Source organism: Lagenorhynchus albirostris, chromosome 2 (assembly GCF_949774975.1).
Source record: "Lagenorhynchus albirostris chromosome 2, mLagAlb1.1, whole genome shotgun sequence".
Taxonomy (NCBI): domain Eukaryota; kingdom Metazoa; phylum Chordata; class Mammalia; order Artiodactyla; family Delphinidae; genus Lagenorhynchus; species Lagenorhynchus albirostris.
The window spans coordinates 1,306,185-1,321,298 of record NC_083096.1 but is presented as its reverse complement, the minus strand read 5'-3'; the positions used below and the strand labels follow the sequence as shown (position 1 = coordinate 1,321,298).

General features: G+C 65.5%; 2 protein-coding genes across 7 annotated transcripts; one reads left to right on the top strand and one right to left on the bottom strand.

The window, feature by feature from the left end:
• Positions 1-4,687: 4,687 nt before the first annotated feature.
• TNNT2 (troponin T2, cardiac type) lies at positions 4,688-14,737 on the bottom strand. Of its 4 annotated transcripts, XM_060126406.1 has the most exons (14): positions 14,478-14,523; positions 13,702-13,712; positions 10,955-11,020; positions 10,573-10,605; positions 9,729-9,762; positions 8,564-8,624; positions 8,254-8,370; positions 7,790-7,867; positions 7,224-7,334; positions 6,493-6,498; positions 6,138-6,247; positions 5,655-5,745; positions 5,219-5,259; positions 4,688-4,945 (listed from the first exon to the last, which is right to left on the bottom strand). In XM_060126406.1, the coding sequence occupies exons 1-14, from the start codon at positions 14,513-14,515 to the stop codon at positions 4,900-4,902; spliced, it is 843 nt and encodes a 280-aa protein (XP_059982389.1). In that variant the 5' UTR covers positions 14,516-14,523; the 3' UTR covers positions 4,688-4,899. The 4 variants fall into 4 exon arrangements, 3 of the variants coding, with proteins under 3 accessions (XP_059982389.1, XP_059982368.1, XP_059982376.1); XM_060126385.1 differs by lacking the exon at positions 6,493-6,498 and having other exon boundaries at positions 13,589-13,712; positions 14,478-14,712; XM_060126393.1 differs by lacking the exons at positions 6,493-6,498; positions 10,573-10,605 and having other exon boundaries at positions 13,589-13,712; positions 14,478-14,713.
• Positions 8,142-11,789, top strand: LOC132507231 (uncharacterized). 3 transcript variants are annotated; one of them, XR_009536103.1, is made up of 3 exons: positions 8,142-8,927; positions 9,488-10,021; positions 10,106-11,730. XR_009536103.1 is itself a non-coding variant. In XM_060126366.1 (2 exons), exons 1-2 carry the CDS (start codon positions 8,616-8,618, stop codon positions 10,607-10,609), a joined length of 816 nt encoding a protein of 271 aa, XP_059982349.1. In that variant the 5' UTR covers positions 8,142-8,615; the 3' UTR covers positions 10,610-11,731. The 3 variants fall into 3 exon arrangements, 1 of the variants encoding a protein (XP_059982349.1); XR_009536101.1 differs by having other exon boundaries at positions 9,488-11,789; XM_060126366.1 differs by lacking the exon at positions 9,488-10,021 and having other exon boundaries at positions 10,106-11,731.
• Positions 14,738-15,114: the final 377 nt, after the last annotated feature.

Here is a 15,114-nt window from a genome sequence, read left to right as displayed (position 1 = left end):
CCGACCCTCCCCCGCAAGCCCAGCACGTGATCTCAGCCCCATCTCGGCAGTTCTCAGCCCCGAGCCTCCAGGGCCTCACACCCCCTCCAGCCCGCCCTCGCTTCCCTGAAGAGCAGCCCTGCCCGCCTCCTGCGGGGTGCCAGTGCCCGGGCCCCACTTTATGCGGAAACTGCTTTGGGACTGGGGCTCCCTGAAGCTGTGCAGTGCAGCGGGTCTGCGGAGTGCCGGGCCGCCGGGCGGGGCCGCGGGGCGGGGCTGCCCCTGGGGCCTGGGCGCTTAGCGCCACGTGGAAACAGTTTTCTCCTGAGTCTTCCAACGAGAGCCATTTAAATTCCTGTAGCCATTGGGGTGGAGGCTGAGAACCAGGGATGAGCGGGTGGGTGGAGCTGAGGCTCCAGGGAGGGTGCCGGGGACGGCGTGGGGCGCCCAGACCTGGCGTCTGAATCACAGGCGCAGAGCGAAGGGCCTTCGGCGTGGGGCTCTCAGGGAGGCATCGCCCTCGAGGCCACAGGAGCTGGTCTTCCCCGCAAGACTGCTGGGGAAACCGTGACTTGAGCGAGGCCCCGAGGGATGGACGGGAGAGCGGGAAGGGGCATGGATGGGAGAGCGGGAAGGAGGGCCGTCCAGGGACAGGGAGGAGAGGGCGGCGGTGGGAGAGTGTGGGACGTTTGGGCAAACGGAAGAGCTTGCTCCATCTGGCTGGACTGCGGGGGGCTGCAAGCGTTCCCTGGGGCGTCCCTGTCACCCCAGCAATACAGGGCAGCCAGGCCCAGCCCCTCCACCCTGGGGTCCCTCTCTGTGCAGTTGGGGTGACCCAGCAGCAAAGCAGTGACAGGTGCTTCCTGATCCCCCCAACCACGTGGTCACAAGGATGGGCTGTCATTGCCCCGAGAAGGGGGAGGCCCCTGACTGAGTCCCTGCCCTTCAGGCTGGCCTTCCCCTGCTGAACAGGGCACATCCCCTGTCTGGTCCCCCAGCTCCCAAGGGGGCAGAGAGGCTGCCAGGAGGGGCTGCTGTTTCTGGGCTGGTGGGGAGGGAGCAGAGCCCAGCTCTGCCCTCCTGCCCTGCATCGACCCAGGCCACCCCAGAGGGCTCCCAGGGCTCCCGGGGGGCGGGGGGGCTCTGAAGTTGGGGAGGTTTAGGGTGCTCCCAGCAGCAAGGCCCGCGAGCTAGCTAGGCAGTCCTGGCTCTGGAGCCGTAGATCCGGTTCAAACCCCAGCTTTGCACTTACTAAGTGAATGGCCCTCAGACAGCGCCTAAACCTCTGAACCTGTTTCCCTATCGACAGGGGATGTGGCCTGGGGACTGTGGGCGGTTGGCCAGAGAGGACACATGTAAAGCGGCCAACACAGGCGTGCACGGGGGCAGAGTGAGGAACACGTGCGGGCGTGTTGTGTGTGGGGAAAGGGGTGAGCCTGCCCTCTCCCAAGCATTTCTCCAGTTCACACTGTCTCCGCCCAGGTCGGCCTGGTGGGCGGGCTGGACTTCCCCGGGGAAGTGAACCCAGAGAGGCCAGTGCCACGGCGACTCCGCAGGGACACAGACACCTGGGCCTGTGGGACAGTCTGGCGAGGAAGAGCGCCACCAGCCCCCCCCCGGCCCCAGGGCGGGCCCTGCCCTACCCTTTCAAGAAACCAGCCTGCAGTATCAGGGGTGGAGCCCCAGCTGGGAGCCAGTTCTGCCGCTTCCTGTGGGCAGTGGCACCGACCCAGGCCAGCTCCAGGCGGGGCCAGCCAGCAGCAGCAGGGCGGTGCTGCCCCCAGCCCCGGGGTCTCTAAAGGAGAAGGCCTGACCTGGAACCCAGAGAGAAAAGAGGCTTCTGGGGGCTCCGTAGACCCTGCACGAGGAGGGCCAGCCAGGGCCCAGCGCTGCTGACCTGGCTTCCACACACCTCGAGCCCCGGAGGGGGCCGGTGACAGGTTACAGCCAAATTAGCAGAGACAGCGGCCAACATCCGTCACACGCTTGATGGGCAGTGAGCACTGGTCACCGCACAGGTGCGGCTCTAGGTTTCAGATGAGGGAACTCAAGCACAGAGAAGGCAAGTAACTTGCCTTCAGAGCCACAGAGCTGGGAAGTGCAGGGCTGGACTTTGACGTGCTCTCCAGCTGGAAGCGCTGGGTTTCAAGGCAAGCAGGCCCCAGGAGAACCCGTTGCTGTCTCTTAGCTTTCCCACCTTGAAAGTGGGCATAATATGAACCAGCTCTGCCCGGGACGCGCACCAGTGTGGAGAGAGAGCCTGAGGGACGGGAAGGGCCTCTGTCTCTGACCCAGAGCCTCGGAGCCCGGAGGTCATTTTCCCTGAGCACGTGGGTACACAGGGGACCGACAGATCCCCGAGGCAAGGGGTGTGGCCAAAGCAGGGCAAGGTGGGGCCCGGAAGGATTGGGGCGCCTGGGGTACAGGGGACGCTGGGCACAGCAGGGGTCAGGTGTCTGGTGGGCAGCTGGTCAGGACACTCAGGCCGGCTCCTGGCCATCCCCCACCTTTAGTGTCTGGTTCTGGCCCTGCTGCGTGGACAGCACAAGAGTGATGGAAGGAAGAGCTGAGGGGGAGGCGGGTGTGCCCCCACCCCAGGCACCTCCACATCCTGAGTCCATCGAAGCGTTTCAGTGCACGTGTCGTGGTCCCCCCGCTTCCCAGGAGAGAATGAGGAGAGCGCACACCCTTGCCTTGGACTTGGAAGGGCCCCCTGCCCTAGGCTCTGGGCCCTGGCCCTCACTCACTCTCTCCTTGGTGAACCCGCCTGCCCAGACCCTTCACTTATGGGTGGTGCTTTTGGAAGGGCACACAGGGGCCTGCTGGCCTCCAGCCAGAGGCGGCACTCGGGTCAAGGGTAGGGCTCGTTTCACGATGCCAGGGTGGGGACTGGACCACCTGCCACAGTCAGAGCACGGCCAGCTCTGCATGGGGATGGCGCTGGGGCACCCGAGGGCCTCTCCTGGGCACCGGGGGACCTCAGGAGAAGAGAAAAGCGGGACCTGGCCTCAGGGAGGCTGCCCTCCGCGTCCGCCTCTGCACGGGGTTTTCAAAGGCAAGACCATGTCCACTGGAGCAGAGAGACGGGCATGAGGACCCTGTCGGGAGGGGAGGTGCGGTGCTGGGCACCGACACCTCACCATCATCCCATCCTGCTGCCCCAGGGAGATGCTGGGACACAGGAAGCAGAGCCCGTGGGGACTTGGTGGTGGTTAGAAAGTCTGGTGTCCACTTCTGGGCTCGATGCCCCTCTCTCTGGTGGCAGGAGAGGGGACCATTACGGAGGAGAGGCTGGGACCCTGGTGCAGCTGTCGACTGGGGAGCGTGAGGTGGGCCGTGCCCAGGAGCTCTGGTGGGTCTCTCGGGGGCAGTGGTGAGAGCCCCCGTGGGCCCGAGGTCCTGCCACCTGCCTCCCTGCCCTTTCGGGCCGGTGCCGGGGGCCCTCCCGGTCCCACCACAAGCCCTCGGGCTCCGTGAACGCGTCAGGCTGGCCCCTGCTACCAGGGCCTATGTCTGTGCTGCCCCTTTTCCCTCCCTGCCCGCCCCCACCCCGACTTTCTCCTCCTCACTCTCTGGGGCCTGGTGAGGACACCATTTCCTCCAGGAAGGCCTCCTACCTGCCAGGGCGAGGCCGGGGGGCCCTGGTCTGCACTGCCTCAGCCCCCCGTGCGCCCCTGCCATCGCGCGGAGCCGGACCCTTCTGCTGCCGTGCCTCCCCCCGACGGGGCTGCGCGCTCCTGAGGGTCGGGCCGCCCTGTCTAATCACAGCGCCCCTGCCCGGCACAGCAGCTACCATACATTTGGGGCTCAGGAGACATTTACTGAATGACTCAGTGAATGAACAAGGAATGAAGCCAAGACCCCAGGCCCCACCCCTCCCAGGTGCCCTGGGACCATAGCCTCTTCATCTCAGCGTCTACCACGGGGCTCGGCACACAGCACGTGACAAAGAGGCCCACACGTCTCTCGAGCATGGAAGGGCGATGCCCAGAGAACAGGAAACTTGCCCTCCGTGCGTAAGAGGTGGCCAGACCGTGACAGTTACTGGCCAGGGTGTGCAGAGCAGGGAGAAACGAGCTCACTCTGCCTGGAAGAGGGTGGGAGGCAGTGCCCCTTCCGGTGGAGGGAGAACTGAGCAGAGGACCCCGGACGGAGGGACAGCTGCGTGCAGGGGACCCCAGAGAGCAGGGCGGCCCGCCCCCTCCCGCACAGCTTCCGCGTCCTCTGCCGACTGGACCAGGGCCCCGTCCTCTTCAGCTCAGGGACCCTGCGACCCCGGCTCGCAGTTCAAGCCCAAGAGGACCTCCAGATGGTGGGGGGAACCGGGGCACGCAGACGGGCCCAGGCCTCTGAGGCGTGAGAAGCCACCTGATGAAACTGGCCTCCTTCCTCCACCTGCTTCTCGCACCCTGGCCCAGAGAGGAAGACAGCAGGTGTGCACAGAGGCCTCATCGCTCCCGGGAGTGACTCACTCGTGAAGCCTGGGGGCCGTGAGGTGCCGCCAGGGGCTCCCATCACAGCCTCTCTGCCCTGCGGCCCAGGCTGGGGAAAGCATGGTCATCCCCGGGCCGCGCCCTCTCCCCACCGGGAGCGGCCGAAAGCCCTGGTCCAGGGGCCTGTGTCCCTGAGGGCTGCTGTCCGCCCCGAGTCCCTGTGAGGCCAGGGTGCGCCTCAGTTTCCCTCCCTCTAAAGAGAAGTGACAGGATGCCGTGGGTGCGTGGTGGCCTTTATTACTGGCTAGGGTGGGCGTGTGGGCGTGGGGGCGTGGGGGCGTGGTCGGGCACGAGTGCGGCTTCCGGCTGGGCCAGCTCCTGGTCTGCGGCGGGAGCGGGCCTCCAGTGCTGGGGGACCCCGGGAGCCGGGGGTGTGCAGGGCGGGGACACCGCGAGGCGCAGATCCCGGGAGAAGGCAGCTGCGGCTCTACTTCCAGCGCCCGGTGACTTTGGCCTTCCCGCGGGTCTTGGAGCTGCAGGAGAAGCAGGGCCCAGTCAGACAGGACGCGGGGCAGCCCTCCACGGTGGGTAGGTGGGGGGCGTGGGGGGCTGCTGAGGGCTGAGAGGGGCGGGGGGCCACCTGGAGCTGCCTCCAGAGACTCAACAGGGCAGCAGCCTCAGGCGGGGGTGGGTGGGGGTGGGGGTGGGGAGCTCTTGGACCCTAAGGGAGAGGAGGAAGGGGCGGGAGGCCTGGGAAACAGGCAGGAGGGGGAAGGGGGCGGGGGGGATGGAGCTGGGATGCTCACACTTTCTGGTTGTCATTGATCCTGTTGCGGAGAACGTTGATCTGTAAGAAAATGAGGCCAGAGAGAGTGACCCCGCGGCACCCACTGGGCTCAGGGCCCGGCTGGCCTGGGGATGGGGCGGGCAGGACCGGGACCCCGCTACTTCTCCCGGGACCCCACACTAGGGCCCCGGGCCATCGCGGTGAGAAGTAAGCGGCTGCGTCCCCGGTGAGGTCCCCGCCACCACCTCCGCCGGGAGGCCTGGCCCGGTGCATCCTGGTCCCCCCGTCGTGCGTGCTCAGTGGGCTGAGCTGCTGCCTCGAGGCCAGAAGTGGGGAGACCCCAGGGCTGGAACCCCGGGAAGTGTCTGCTCAGCCGCAGCGAACCCTCAGACTCCAGAAGCACCAGCCAGCCCAGCGGCCACACGAGCGAGGCACACGGTCACACGACGGCTCACCTCGTATTTCTGCTGCTTGAACTTCTCCTGCAGGTCGAACTTCTCCGCTTCCAGGTCGTAGATGGTCTGCCGCAGCTCCTTGGCCTTCTCCCTGCACAGGCCGTGGGCGGGGGCCGTAAGGAGGGGCCTCACCTGCCTCCCTGCTGCTCCGGACCGCTCCCCTTCCCGGCCCTCCCCCCACTCCAGGCCTGCCAAGGCCCCCCACCCCGGCTGACTGCAGTGCCCGGGACTGAGGACGGGGCACCGGCGCCGCCAGGGCACAGCCCCGAAGCGCGGAGGGGTGGGGGTCGCACCAACATCTTGCGCAGGTGGGGAAGGGGAGCGGGGCTCTGCCGCCGCGGCCAGCCCGTCGCGGTCCCGCCAAAGCCGCCGACGGAATAAGTGGGGCGGCAGCGGCCCCTGGCGGCTCAGGCGAGCCGGTGCCCCTGCCCTCGGCCCGACGCCCCTCCCTCGCGGGTACAGCCCCAGCGAGCGGGCAGCCACCTCAGCTGGTCTTCGTTCAGGTGATCGATGGCCAGCACTTTCCTCCTCTCGGCCAGAATCTTCTTCTTCTTCTCCCGCTCCGTCTGCCTCTTGCCAGTTTTACGCTCCGTCTGGAGGGGGTGAGAAGCAGGGGAATGGGTTAGTGAACACCCCCTCCTATCCCCACACCCCCAAACCCAGCGGGGACAGAGGCTCGGCCTTGCAACCCCCAGGCCAGCAACTGCCTGGGCTCCCCAGGAAACAGGTGGGGGCTCCCTGGACCCCTACCTCCCCACATCTCCCCCCAGCCCAATGCCTTCCCCTCCTGGGGCTCCCCAGACTACAAGGAGGAGGGGGTTTGAGGACTGGCACCCACCTGGGCCTGCAGAGCCAGGACAGCGAGAGGAAGACCCAGAGAGAAAGATGCAACAGTGACAGAGACGGGGGGGGCACAGGGACACAGGCAGAGACACAGGAAGGAGAGGGTTCAGCCGTGCTGCGGGCCACCTTAGTTACTGGACGTGCGTCCGGGGTGGGGTGGGGACGTTTGACAGCAGGGCCCCCGCTCGTAGGGTCGCCGTGGGGCGCAGGGGCCAGGAGGCTGGCCCAGTTCTGAGCTGGGGATTTGGACATCTAAGAAAATGTTCTGATGTGTCCGCTGCGCAGAGTTCAACTTCCCATCTCTCCGCCCCTGGGAATGGGGTATCTGGTGGGGGTGAGCTCCCAGGAGCAAACCAGCCTGCGTCCAGGCAGCACTTAGCCGCACTCCAGGGTAGCTCGTCTGACCCTCTCAGAGCAGGCAGGGTGGACATTAACCCCGTTTTACAGATGAGCAGACTGAGGCTCCGGGATTGCATGAGGCCACACACGGTGGATGTGAGACGGGGCACAGGGCCTGCCGGCTCCAGCAGCCGGCGTGGGGCTAGGGCTGGGAGGGGCAGTGGCGTTCTGGGCTCTGCTCACAGCGCTCATCCCAGCAGCCCCTCCCAGGGAAAGCCAGCTGCTGCGAGGGCCAGCTTCGGGTCTCGCAACAGCGGCTGGACATCTCTTCCCGGGATCCCGCGCACAGTCACTCCTCACGACACAGGACGCCTGGAGCCCCCCCACCTTCTGGATGTAGCCTCCAAAATGCATCATGTTAGACAGAGCCTTCTTCTTCCGGGCCTCATCCTCAGCTTTCCTCCGGCTCTCCTCCTCCTCTCGGCGGGCCCTCTCCTCCTGGTTTCCGGCAGGGAGGGAGTGGATTAGGGCTGGGGGCCGGACACCTGATTCTGGGCTGGCGCTGGCGGTCCTTGTGGCCAAGCACACTGTCCTGGGGATTGAGGGCACTCGGGCATGGGGCCTGGTGCTGCACTTTGTTGGCCGGGGACACGGGACTGAGCGAGCGGGGTCCCAACTCCTGACAGTGAGGGTCCCCGCACCCAGGCCAGGAACAGGAAGCCCCAGGGGTGGGCGGCATCACTGGGGCGGGGCCCCGGCAGCAGCAGCACAGGACGGGGGCCGCGGCACCTCAGTTCCCGGGGGCGCGCTGTGCAGGGAGGAGGAGGGGGTGCCTTAACCGCTCAGGGCCTTTCTGTCTAGTCGCGCACGCAACGCCCAGCGTCGCGCGGGTGCTCGCCCCGGGCCGAGTCCCTGTCTGCGCGCGCGCGGAGGGCCCGGGCGGGGTCGCTCACGGCCAGGCGGCTCTGCCGCTCTCTGTCTCGCTGCGCCCGGATCCGCTGCTGCTCCGCCCGTTCTGCCCGCCGTTCCTCCTGCGGAGGGAGCGCCCGCTGTGGGACTGACGTCAACGTCTGAAAAGTGTCGGTGGGCTTCTCCGTGTCCCCTGAGTGTCCCCCCCCCCCCGCCCCGGCCGCTGCCCTGTGCTGGAGGCAGAGGCCACGTCCTGCCGTCGGCCAAGCAGCACGGGAGGTAGAGGGGAGAAAGGAAGGCGAACAGCCTCTTGTCCCCCGGAGAATGTTTTGGGATCCCGGAGGTCACCGCATCTCCCCTCCGTGAGTGGCGGGGCGGGGGGGGGCCCGGGGGGAGCGAGGTGGGGGGCAGAGATGATGACTCGGCTCCAGCCCTCGGGGGTAGGGTGCTGGGGCCCCAGGGGCTCTTGCTGGACCACTCCCGGCCCCGGGAGGCGCCCGACACCCACGATCCTGTCTTTGAGGGAGATCAGCTCCTGTTCCTCTTTCTTGCGGTTCTCGAAATGCGCCTCAATCAGCGTCTGCAACTCGTTCAGGTCCTTCTCCATGCGCTTCCGGTGGATGTCCTGCGGGGGGGCGGGGCTCAGAGGCTGCCCACCGCACCCATGCCAGGGGGGAGGGGCCTGGGTCCAGGAGAGCAGCTGGGGCCGGACCCAGGACACTGTCGGGCACTGTGTGCCCCCCGCCCGTGACCTCCCCTCCGCCAGGAGGTCCTGAGCTCTCTCCCAGGGGGCCTGCCCTCCCCAAGCCCCCACTCACGTCAAAGTCCACTCTCTCTCCGTCGGGGATCTTGGGCGGCACCAGGTTGGGCATGAACGGCCTGGTGGGCAGAAGGAGGCGTGAGCACCAAGCCCTCCCTGGACCAAGGGGCTGCGGTGCTTGGGGGGGCAAGGTCCTCTGCTCCCTGCAGAAACGCGGCCGCGCAGCCACCAGCACGGTGACACCAGCATGGCGTGCGTACAGGAACCCCCAGGCCGCTCAGCGCCAGGGTCCCACGGCACCTGCACGTGCCCTCACGTTTACCCACAGAGTAGGAACCACTCATCGCACTCAAGGAAGCCGAGACTCTGAGACACAGCGCCTGGCTCAAAACCACCAGCCAGGAAGTAGAGAAGCTGCACAGGTGACAGCTTGGCTGACCCACGGGACCTCCCCAGGAGCCCAGGAGGCCACGCTGGTCCCCACCCCCTCCCACACTCGCGTGGGACTCCAGGCCCCGGGCGCTGGGCCTGGGTTTCCCGTCTGCCTCATCTGTGTGGGGCTGAACCGAGACACTGCAGCGCTCAGAGCAGCGGGGGAACGGGGAAGGGGCTGGACTTCCGGGCCGGGCTAGTTTCAGACCATCCACTCGAGCCGGAAGGCACCGCAGGGAGATGCCTGCGTGTGCCGAGGCGCCGTCAGCTGGCGGCCTTGGCGTTCCCGAAACCCCCATCCCACCCGGCACCCAGAGCTCCCAGGCAGTGTCGCGTGTGTGGCAACAAGTTGCCCTGTGTGGCCCTTGGTGACGCTCTGAACCCCACGCCGAGGCTGACGCACACTCACTGCTTGGCTTCCCCGAATTTTCCTCCCTCTTCCCCCCACCCCCGGCCCCACCTCAGCCACTGAGGATGGAGTCCTAGCTCTCCTGTAGGGTCGGACAAGGTGTCCACCCAGGGCCACAGCTAGTTCACCATTTTCCTCTAGATGGACACAGTGCTGACGGGGGCAGGGCCCAGAACTGGTGATGGAGTGTGGGTGGATTTCAGCCCCCATCGCCCCCCCCCGACCGCACACACCCTGGCAGCAGACGGCAGAGACCCTTGTGCAGTGCACAACCTGTAAAACCATACGTGGCAGTCTCTGCTCGCTGTACCACCATGCACTGCGGTCCTGTCCCAGTTGTCCTCCCGCATGAGCCCTCTGCTCCCAGGGCCTCGCCACTCACCTGGGCTTGGGCTTGGACTCCTCCACTGGGCCATCTGGAGAGAAGGGAAGCACACGGCCACGGGGTCAGGAGGCCTGGATCTGGTCCCACTCTGCCCCTGATGAGCCGGGCACCTGTAGGCCTCCGTTTCCCCATCCACCTGTGAGTCCCTCCCGGCCCCGGGTTGCAGGAACACCCAAAGAAATAAGCCGCAGGGTTGCAAACCCCACACTCCCTCTCGGGGCTGCTCCCCGGGGGAGCCTCGGGAGACGCACGCACGCACGGCCCTCTCGTTCAGCAGTGCTGGCCTCACGGTGAGGAGGGGTCCAGGGCACGGTCCCTGGGGGTCCTGGCCCCAGAGTCCCCTCCCGAGCCTCTGCCTCCTCGGTTGCCCCCAGACCTCCTGGCGGCCCGGGACCAGGAAGCTGATGGGGCGTGACCCTGAGACCCACCGGCTGCGCCCCTCCAGAGGCGTGAGTGGGGCCACCTGCGCCCCTGGGGAAGGCCGCCAGCCAACAGTGACCGCAGCAGTGACCCACCCCACGACCATCCATGCCTGGGATCTCCTCCCCCAGACTCCCCACCCTCGAGTGGTTCAGCTGGGCTCCAGGCGCCTCGTGTGTGGACGTGGCTGTGACCACTGCCCTGCCCTGCCCTGCCTGGGCCCTTGGACATCGCCCCTCTCCCCTGGGCACCACCGGGGCAGCTTCTCTGCAAGGAGGAGCCCGACCTCCAAACACGCATGGTCACCGAGTTGTGTCCTGCCTTCCCCAGCCCCTCCCCCGCCTCCCTGGGGTCTCCCCCAAGCTGCTGGAGGGGCTCCCCGGCCCCCCAGCGCCTCCTCCCAACGCCCAGCAGGCCTCACCTTCAGCCTCTTTATCTTCGTCTTCTCCACCTTCTAAAGAGAACGTGAGAAATCAGTAAAGGTCCTGGTTGCGAGCTCAGACCCCTGCCAGGAGCCTCCCCGCAACAGGTCCTCGGCCAGTTGTGCCCTGTGGGGGTCTGGGGTCCGGAGCTGTCTGTCTGCACCTGCCCTGGGCCCCAGACCACCGGGACCAGAGGGGCACGTGGCCAGCGTTTACTGACAGGGCGGCCGAGGGCTGAGCCCCGACAGGACGAGTGGCCGCCCAGGCTGCAAAGCGCGGCCCAGGCGGATTTCTTGCTGCTGTAGGAGTGGCTCTGGGGCTCTTGCCACCCCGGGCTCCAGGACAGAGCCCCTCGCACCCTCAGCCTGGGCGGAGCCTCACCTTCTGTGTTGGTCTCCTCCACGTCAGTCCCGCCTCCAGCCTCTTCTTCCACTTCCTCCTCCTGTTCTGGAGAAGTGAACCAGACACAGTGAACACACTCATGCTGGCAGGCAGAGCCCGGGGCGGAGGTGTGGGGAGGGGGCCAGCGACATCCAGGTTCCACGTGAATTTGGGGGTGACTGATGTGACAAGACGGGGGCTACTCTGTTCTTGGTTTAAACCAGAAGTCCGCAAACTATGGCCCAGTCTGGCCCCCAGACTGTTTCTAAATAAAGTTTTATTGGAGCACGGCCCAAGCTGCTTTCACGCAACAACAGGGTTCAGCGGCTTCCACAGGGACCAGGTGGCCACAAAGCCTAAAACATTTACTATCAGCTCCTTCTCAGGGGCCTGGAGACCAGCTCTGCACCTGGAGGCCTCTGGGAAGGCCAGGGGGGTGCTGGGCAGCACCAGGGAAGGGGTGGGGGCTGTCTACCGGGCTCTTTCTGTCGACTCAGCCCCCCTTCCCCATCCCGTCCCCCAGTGCGGCACCACAGGGGTCAGGGGAGCGCCTGTCCCGGGCTCAGACCCTGGAGACCCTTCATCTGTATCTGAAAGAGACCAAAGCAGGACTGCGTGTGGGGGAAGGAGCTGCCCCGCATGTGGACGTATGTACGGTCCAAGGAGTCAGGGGGTTTCTGTTTTCATCCACTTGCTTGGCAGGGTGTAGACCCCGCCCCAGTCAGGCACTCCGAGTGGATAGACACATTCCACAGCGTGGCGCTAGGCACGGGGATCCGCCTGCAGGGGGTGCTGATGAAGACCTTGACTGAGGCTCTACATGTGGTGGACTCCTGGCGGGGGGCTGGAAAGCCTGGAGCTGGGGGGGAGGTGAGGCCAGCACGGAAATGTCCACACCCCGTGCCTCCACCCCCAGCCTCCACATCCAGCCTCCACACTCGCCTCCACCCCTGGCCTCCACCCCCTGCCTCCACACTCACCTCCACCCCCAGCCTCCACCCCCGCTTCCACCCCCAGCCTCCACCCCCTGCCTCCACACTCACCTCCACCCCTGGCCTCCACTCCCTGCCTCCACCCCTGGCCTCCACCCCTGGCCTCCACCCCCAGCCTCCACCCCCGCCTCCACACCTGGCCTCCACACCCCCTGCTTCCACTCTTGTTCTAGGTCTGAATCCTCTCTGAGGCCTAAAGAGTCCTCTTCTTTTTTTTTTTTTTTTTTTTTTTTTTTGCGGTACACGGGCCTCTCCCGTTGTGGACACGCAGGCTCAGCGGCCATGGCTCACGGACCCAGCCGCTCCGCGGCATGTGGGATCCTCCCGGACCGGGGCACAAACCCATGTCCCCTGCATCAGCAGGTGGACTCTCAACCACTGCGCCACCAGGGAAGCCCGAGTCCTCTTCCTTGATCCCTGCAGGACCCTTACCTCAAAGAAGATCCTTCCAGAAGGGGTGAGAGGGGAGGGCTGGCTAGCAAGGACATGGCCAGGTGTGGGGTCCACCTTCAGGCCATCTTGTTAACACCTCTCCCACCCCGTCTGATGTTTCAGTTCCCACCTCGCCCAGTGGGCGCCCAACACCCCCAAGGGGAACGCCCCAGCTGCCCCCACATCCTCAGACGTCACTACCAGAAAGTTCCCGCTAAAATTCAGTCCGAGTCTGTGCCCGCCCACCCCACCCCGTTCACCTGCAGCTATGCACACTTGCAGGCCGACATCCCCTCCCAGAGACCCTCCCCCTAACGTCCATGCACGATGTGCTGACGTGATGCTTTTGAGGATCTGCTGAGCCTCTAAGGGCAGGATCCACCCTTCCCCGGGGGCAGAAGCCTGAGGGGCCCCAGGGCCATGCTGGGCCAACTGGGGGCACTGTAGGGACAGAGAGAGGCCTCGTGACCACTGGCATGTGTCAAGTGCTCAGGAAGAAGGGAAGGTTGGGTGCTTGCAGGGAGAAGGGGCACCACGCTGAGGAGACCATGATAATGAAAATGATCAACAAGTAGGAAAAGGGCAAAGATCCGAGGGTCAGAGTGGACCCTCGCCAGGTGACAAGGTCTTCGTGTCTACGCGACGTGTCTCAGATACCTGGACACCTTCATAATCTCATTTGAAAAAGCATTAAACGGAACGCCTTTAGGTGTGGTCATGCTATTACGGCTACGTTTTCTAAATAGTGCTTATCTTTTAGAGATTCATACTGAGCTACGTAAGCGTGGGGTGATGTCATGATGTCTGGGGAGGATTCGTCTGCTCTAAAATACTGGGCAGAGACAGAGTGAGTGAGAGAAGATGGGCTGTAAGCTGATGGTTGTGGAGCTGAGTGATGGGTGCATGGGGGTGCATTTTTCTATTTTTGCCACTTTTATGTGCATTTAAAACTTTACGTGGTAAAAAAAAATTAGAGAAGAAAAGCAAAATTAATTAATTGGAAAAAAAGCAGTGATCCCGTGTGAACCACCTGGTGGGCGACAGAGACAGGTTTAAACCTTTTGCCGCAAGACCTGAGCACCAGGGTTCGGGCTGATCCCAGCTAGGAGCTGGGATTGGTGGAGGGTCTTTGCTCAGCTGAGAGTGGGAGGCGGGGACCATGCGCTCCCTCCACGCCACCCCTCCTCCCCCGCCCATCCGTCCCCCATACCTTCCATGGTTCCTTCTGCTCCGGGGATGAGACACGGCCACAAGAGAGGAGAGAAGAGACCATCAGTTTCAAAGCAGGCTGTCCTGCGCAGTGAGCGTGGGGCACGCGCTTACCTTCCTGCTCCCTGCGGTGCGAGGGGAGATGCCGTCAGGAGCACAGGGCACACTGCACACACGTGTACACACCCCCTGGCACCCACACACCACACCCTGGCCTTTTCCTGAAGATGACCCCAGTTTTTGCGCTCCACACTGGGTGCTGGCGTCCGCCCGCTCTGCCCACCCGCACAGCCTGGTCTGGCCCAGCCTCCGGTCCCGCCGCCTCTGACCACCCCCAGGAAACCTGGCTCAGCTGCTGGTCCCCTGCGCTCTGTCCACCCACTCCACCCGGGGTCCCAGTCCACGCAGGAGGCGCAGCCCCCCCAGGCCCTCCACGCTCCGTGCCCAGGAGGGAGGTCCACGGGGTCCAAGCCATGCCGGCGTTCGTGTCCTTCCTGTGCACCCACTCCCCACAGGAGGTGACTGTTTGATTGGCCGCCAGTGTGTGCCCCCTCCCCGGCACTCGGGACAGCGCGGGGGACAGTGCAGCGCAGGAACAGCGGCTGCCCGGGGCAGTGATCACAAGGGCTCTGAGGTGGATTCCTGGGGCACGGTCGCTCTGTGGCCTCGGGGTCCTCACGGAACCTCTCTGGTCCGTTCTCTGGCCCAGCTCCCAGCAGCAGCCCACTGCCCCGGGGATGGGCTCTTTACTGCCAACCCCGCGGGGCAGCCCAGAGGCACAGGGTTGGAAACGAAGGGGTGCAGAGGGGCGCGGCCCCGGCCCACAACCGGGCATCTCCCAGGCCAGGTGCACGGAGGGGACGGCCCCCCAGCATGACCCCGGTACTCACCCCTCGGACTTGTCCACCGCCTCCTCCGCGTCCGACATGGTCTCCGCTTCCCTCCGGAGAGAAGAACAGTCAGCACGGGCGGAGGGCTGGCCTCCCGGCTCTGCGAGGAGCGCTGGGCCCGCAGTCCACCCGAGACGCTGACCACCCGCCCCTTATCCGCCCGTGACGGCAGCAGAGCCCGCTGCCTCCTCTGTCGGGGAGCACAGCAACCCCTGCACCACGTGGTGACCGTCTGAACCCCAGCTCTAAGCCTCCCCAGCCTTGCCCAGCGACCAGGGGAGAAGCTCTGCCCCATCCACGCAGTCTCCCCTGGGAGTGGCCCAGCGTGGCATGGACGGTAACTAGGCAACAGAAAGGAGCAAACCGGGGGTGCAGCCGACACACCAGGCGAACCTCCAGGGAATTACTCTCCCTGGGGGGAGGAAAAGCCGAGGCACGTGGTTCCCTCTAGAGAAGGAACATTCTCGAAACGGCAAAGCTGTAGAAATGGAGAACAGATTGGTGGCCGTGGGGGGGCGGGGAGGGAGGTGGGCGTGGAAGGAACAGGCACACGAGGGACGTCTGTGGCTCTAGGACTGCTCGGTATCTGTGGTGGTGGATACTCGGGCCTGCACAGGCTAAAACGGAAGGGAATTTC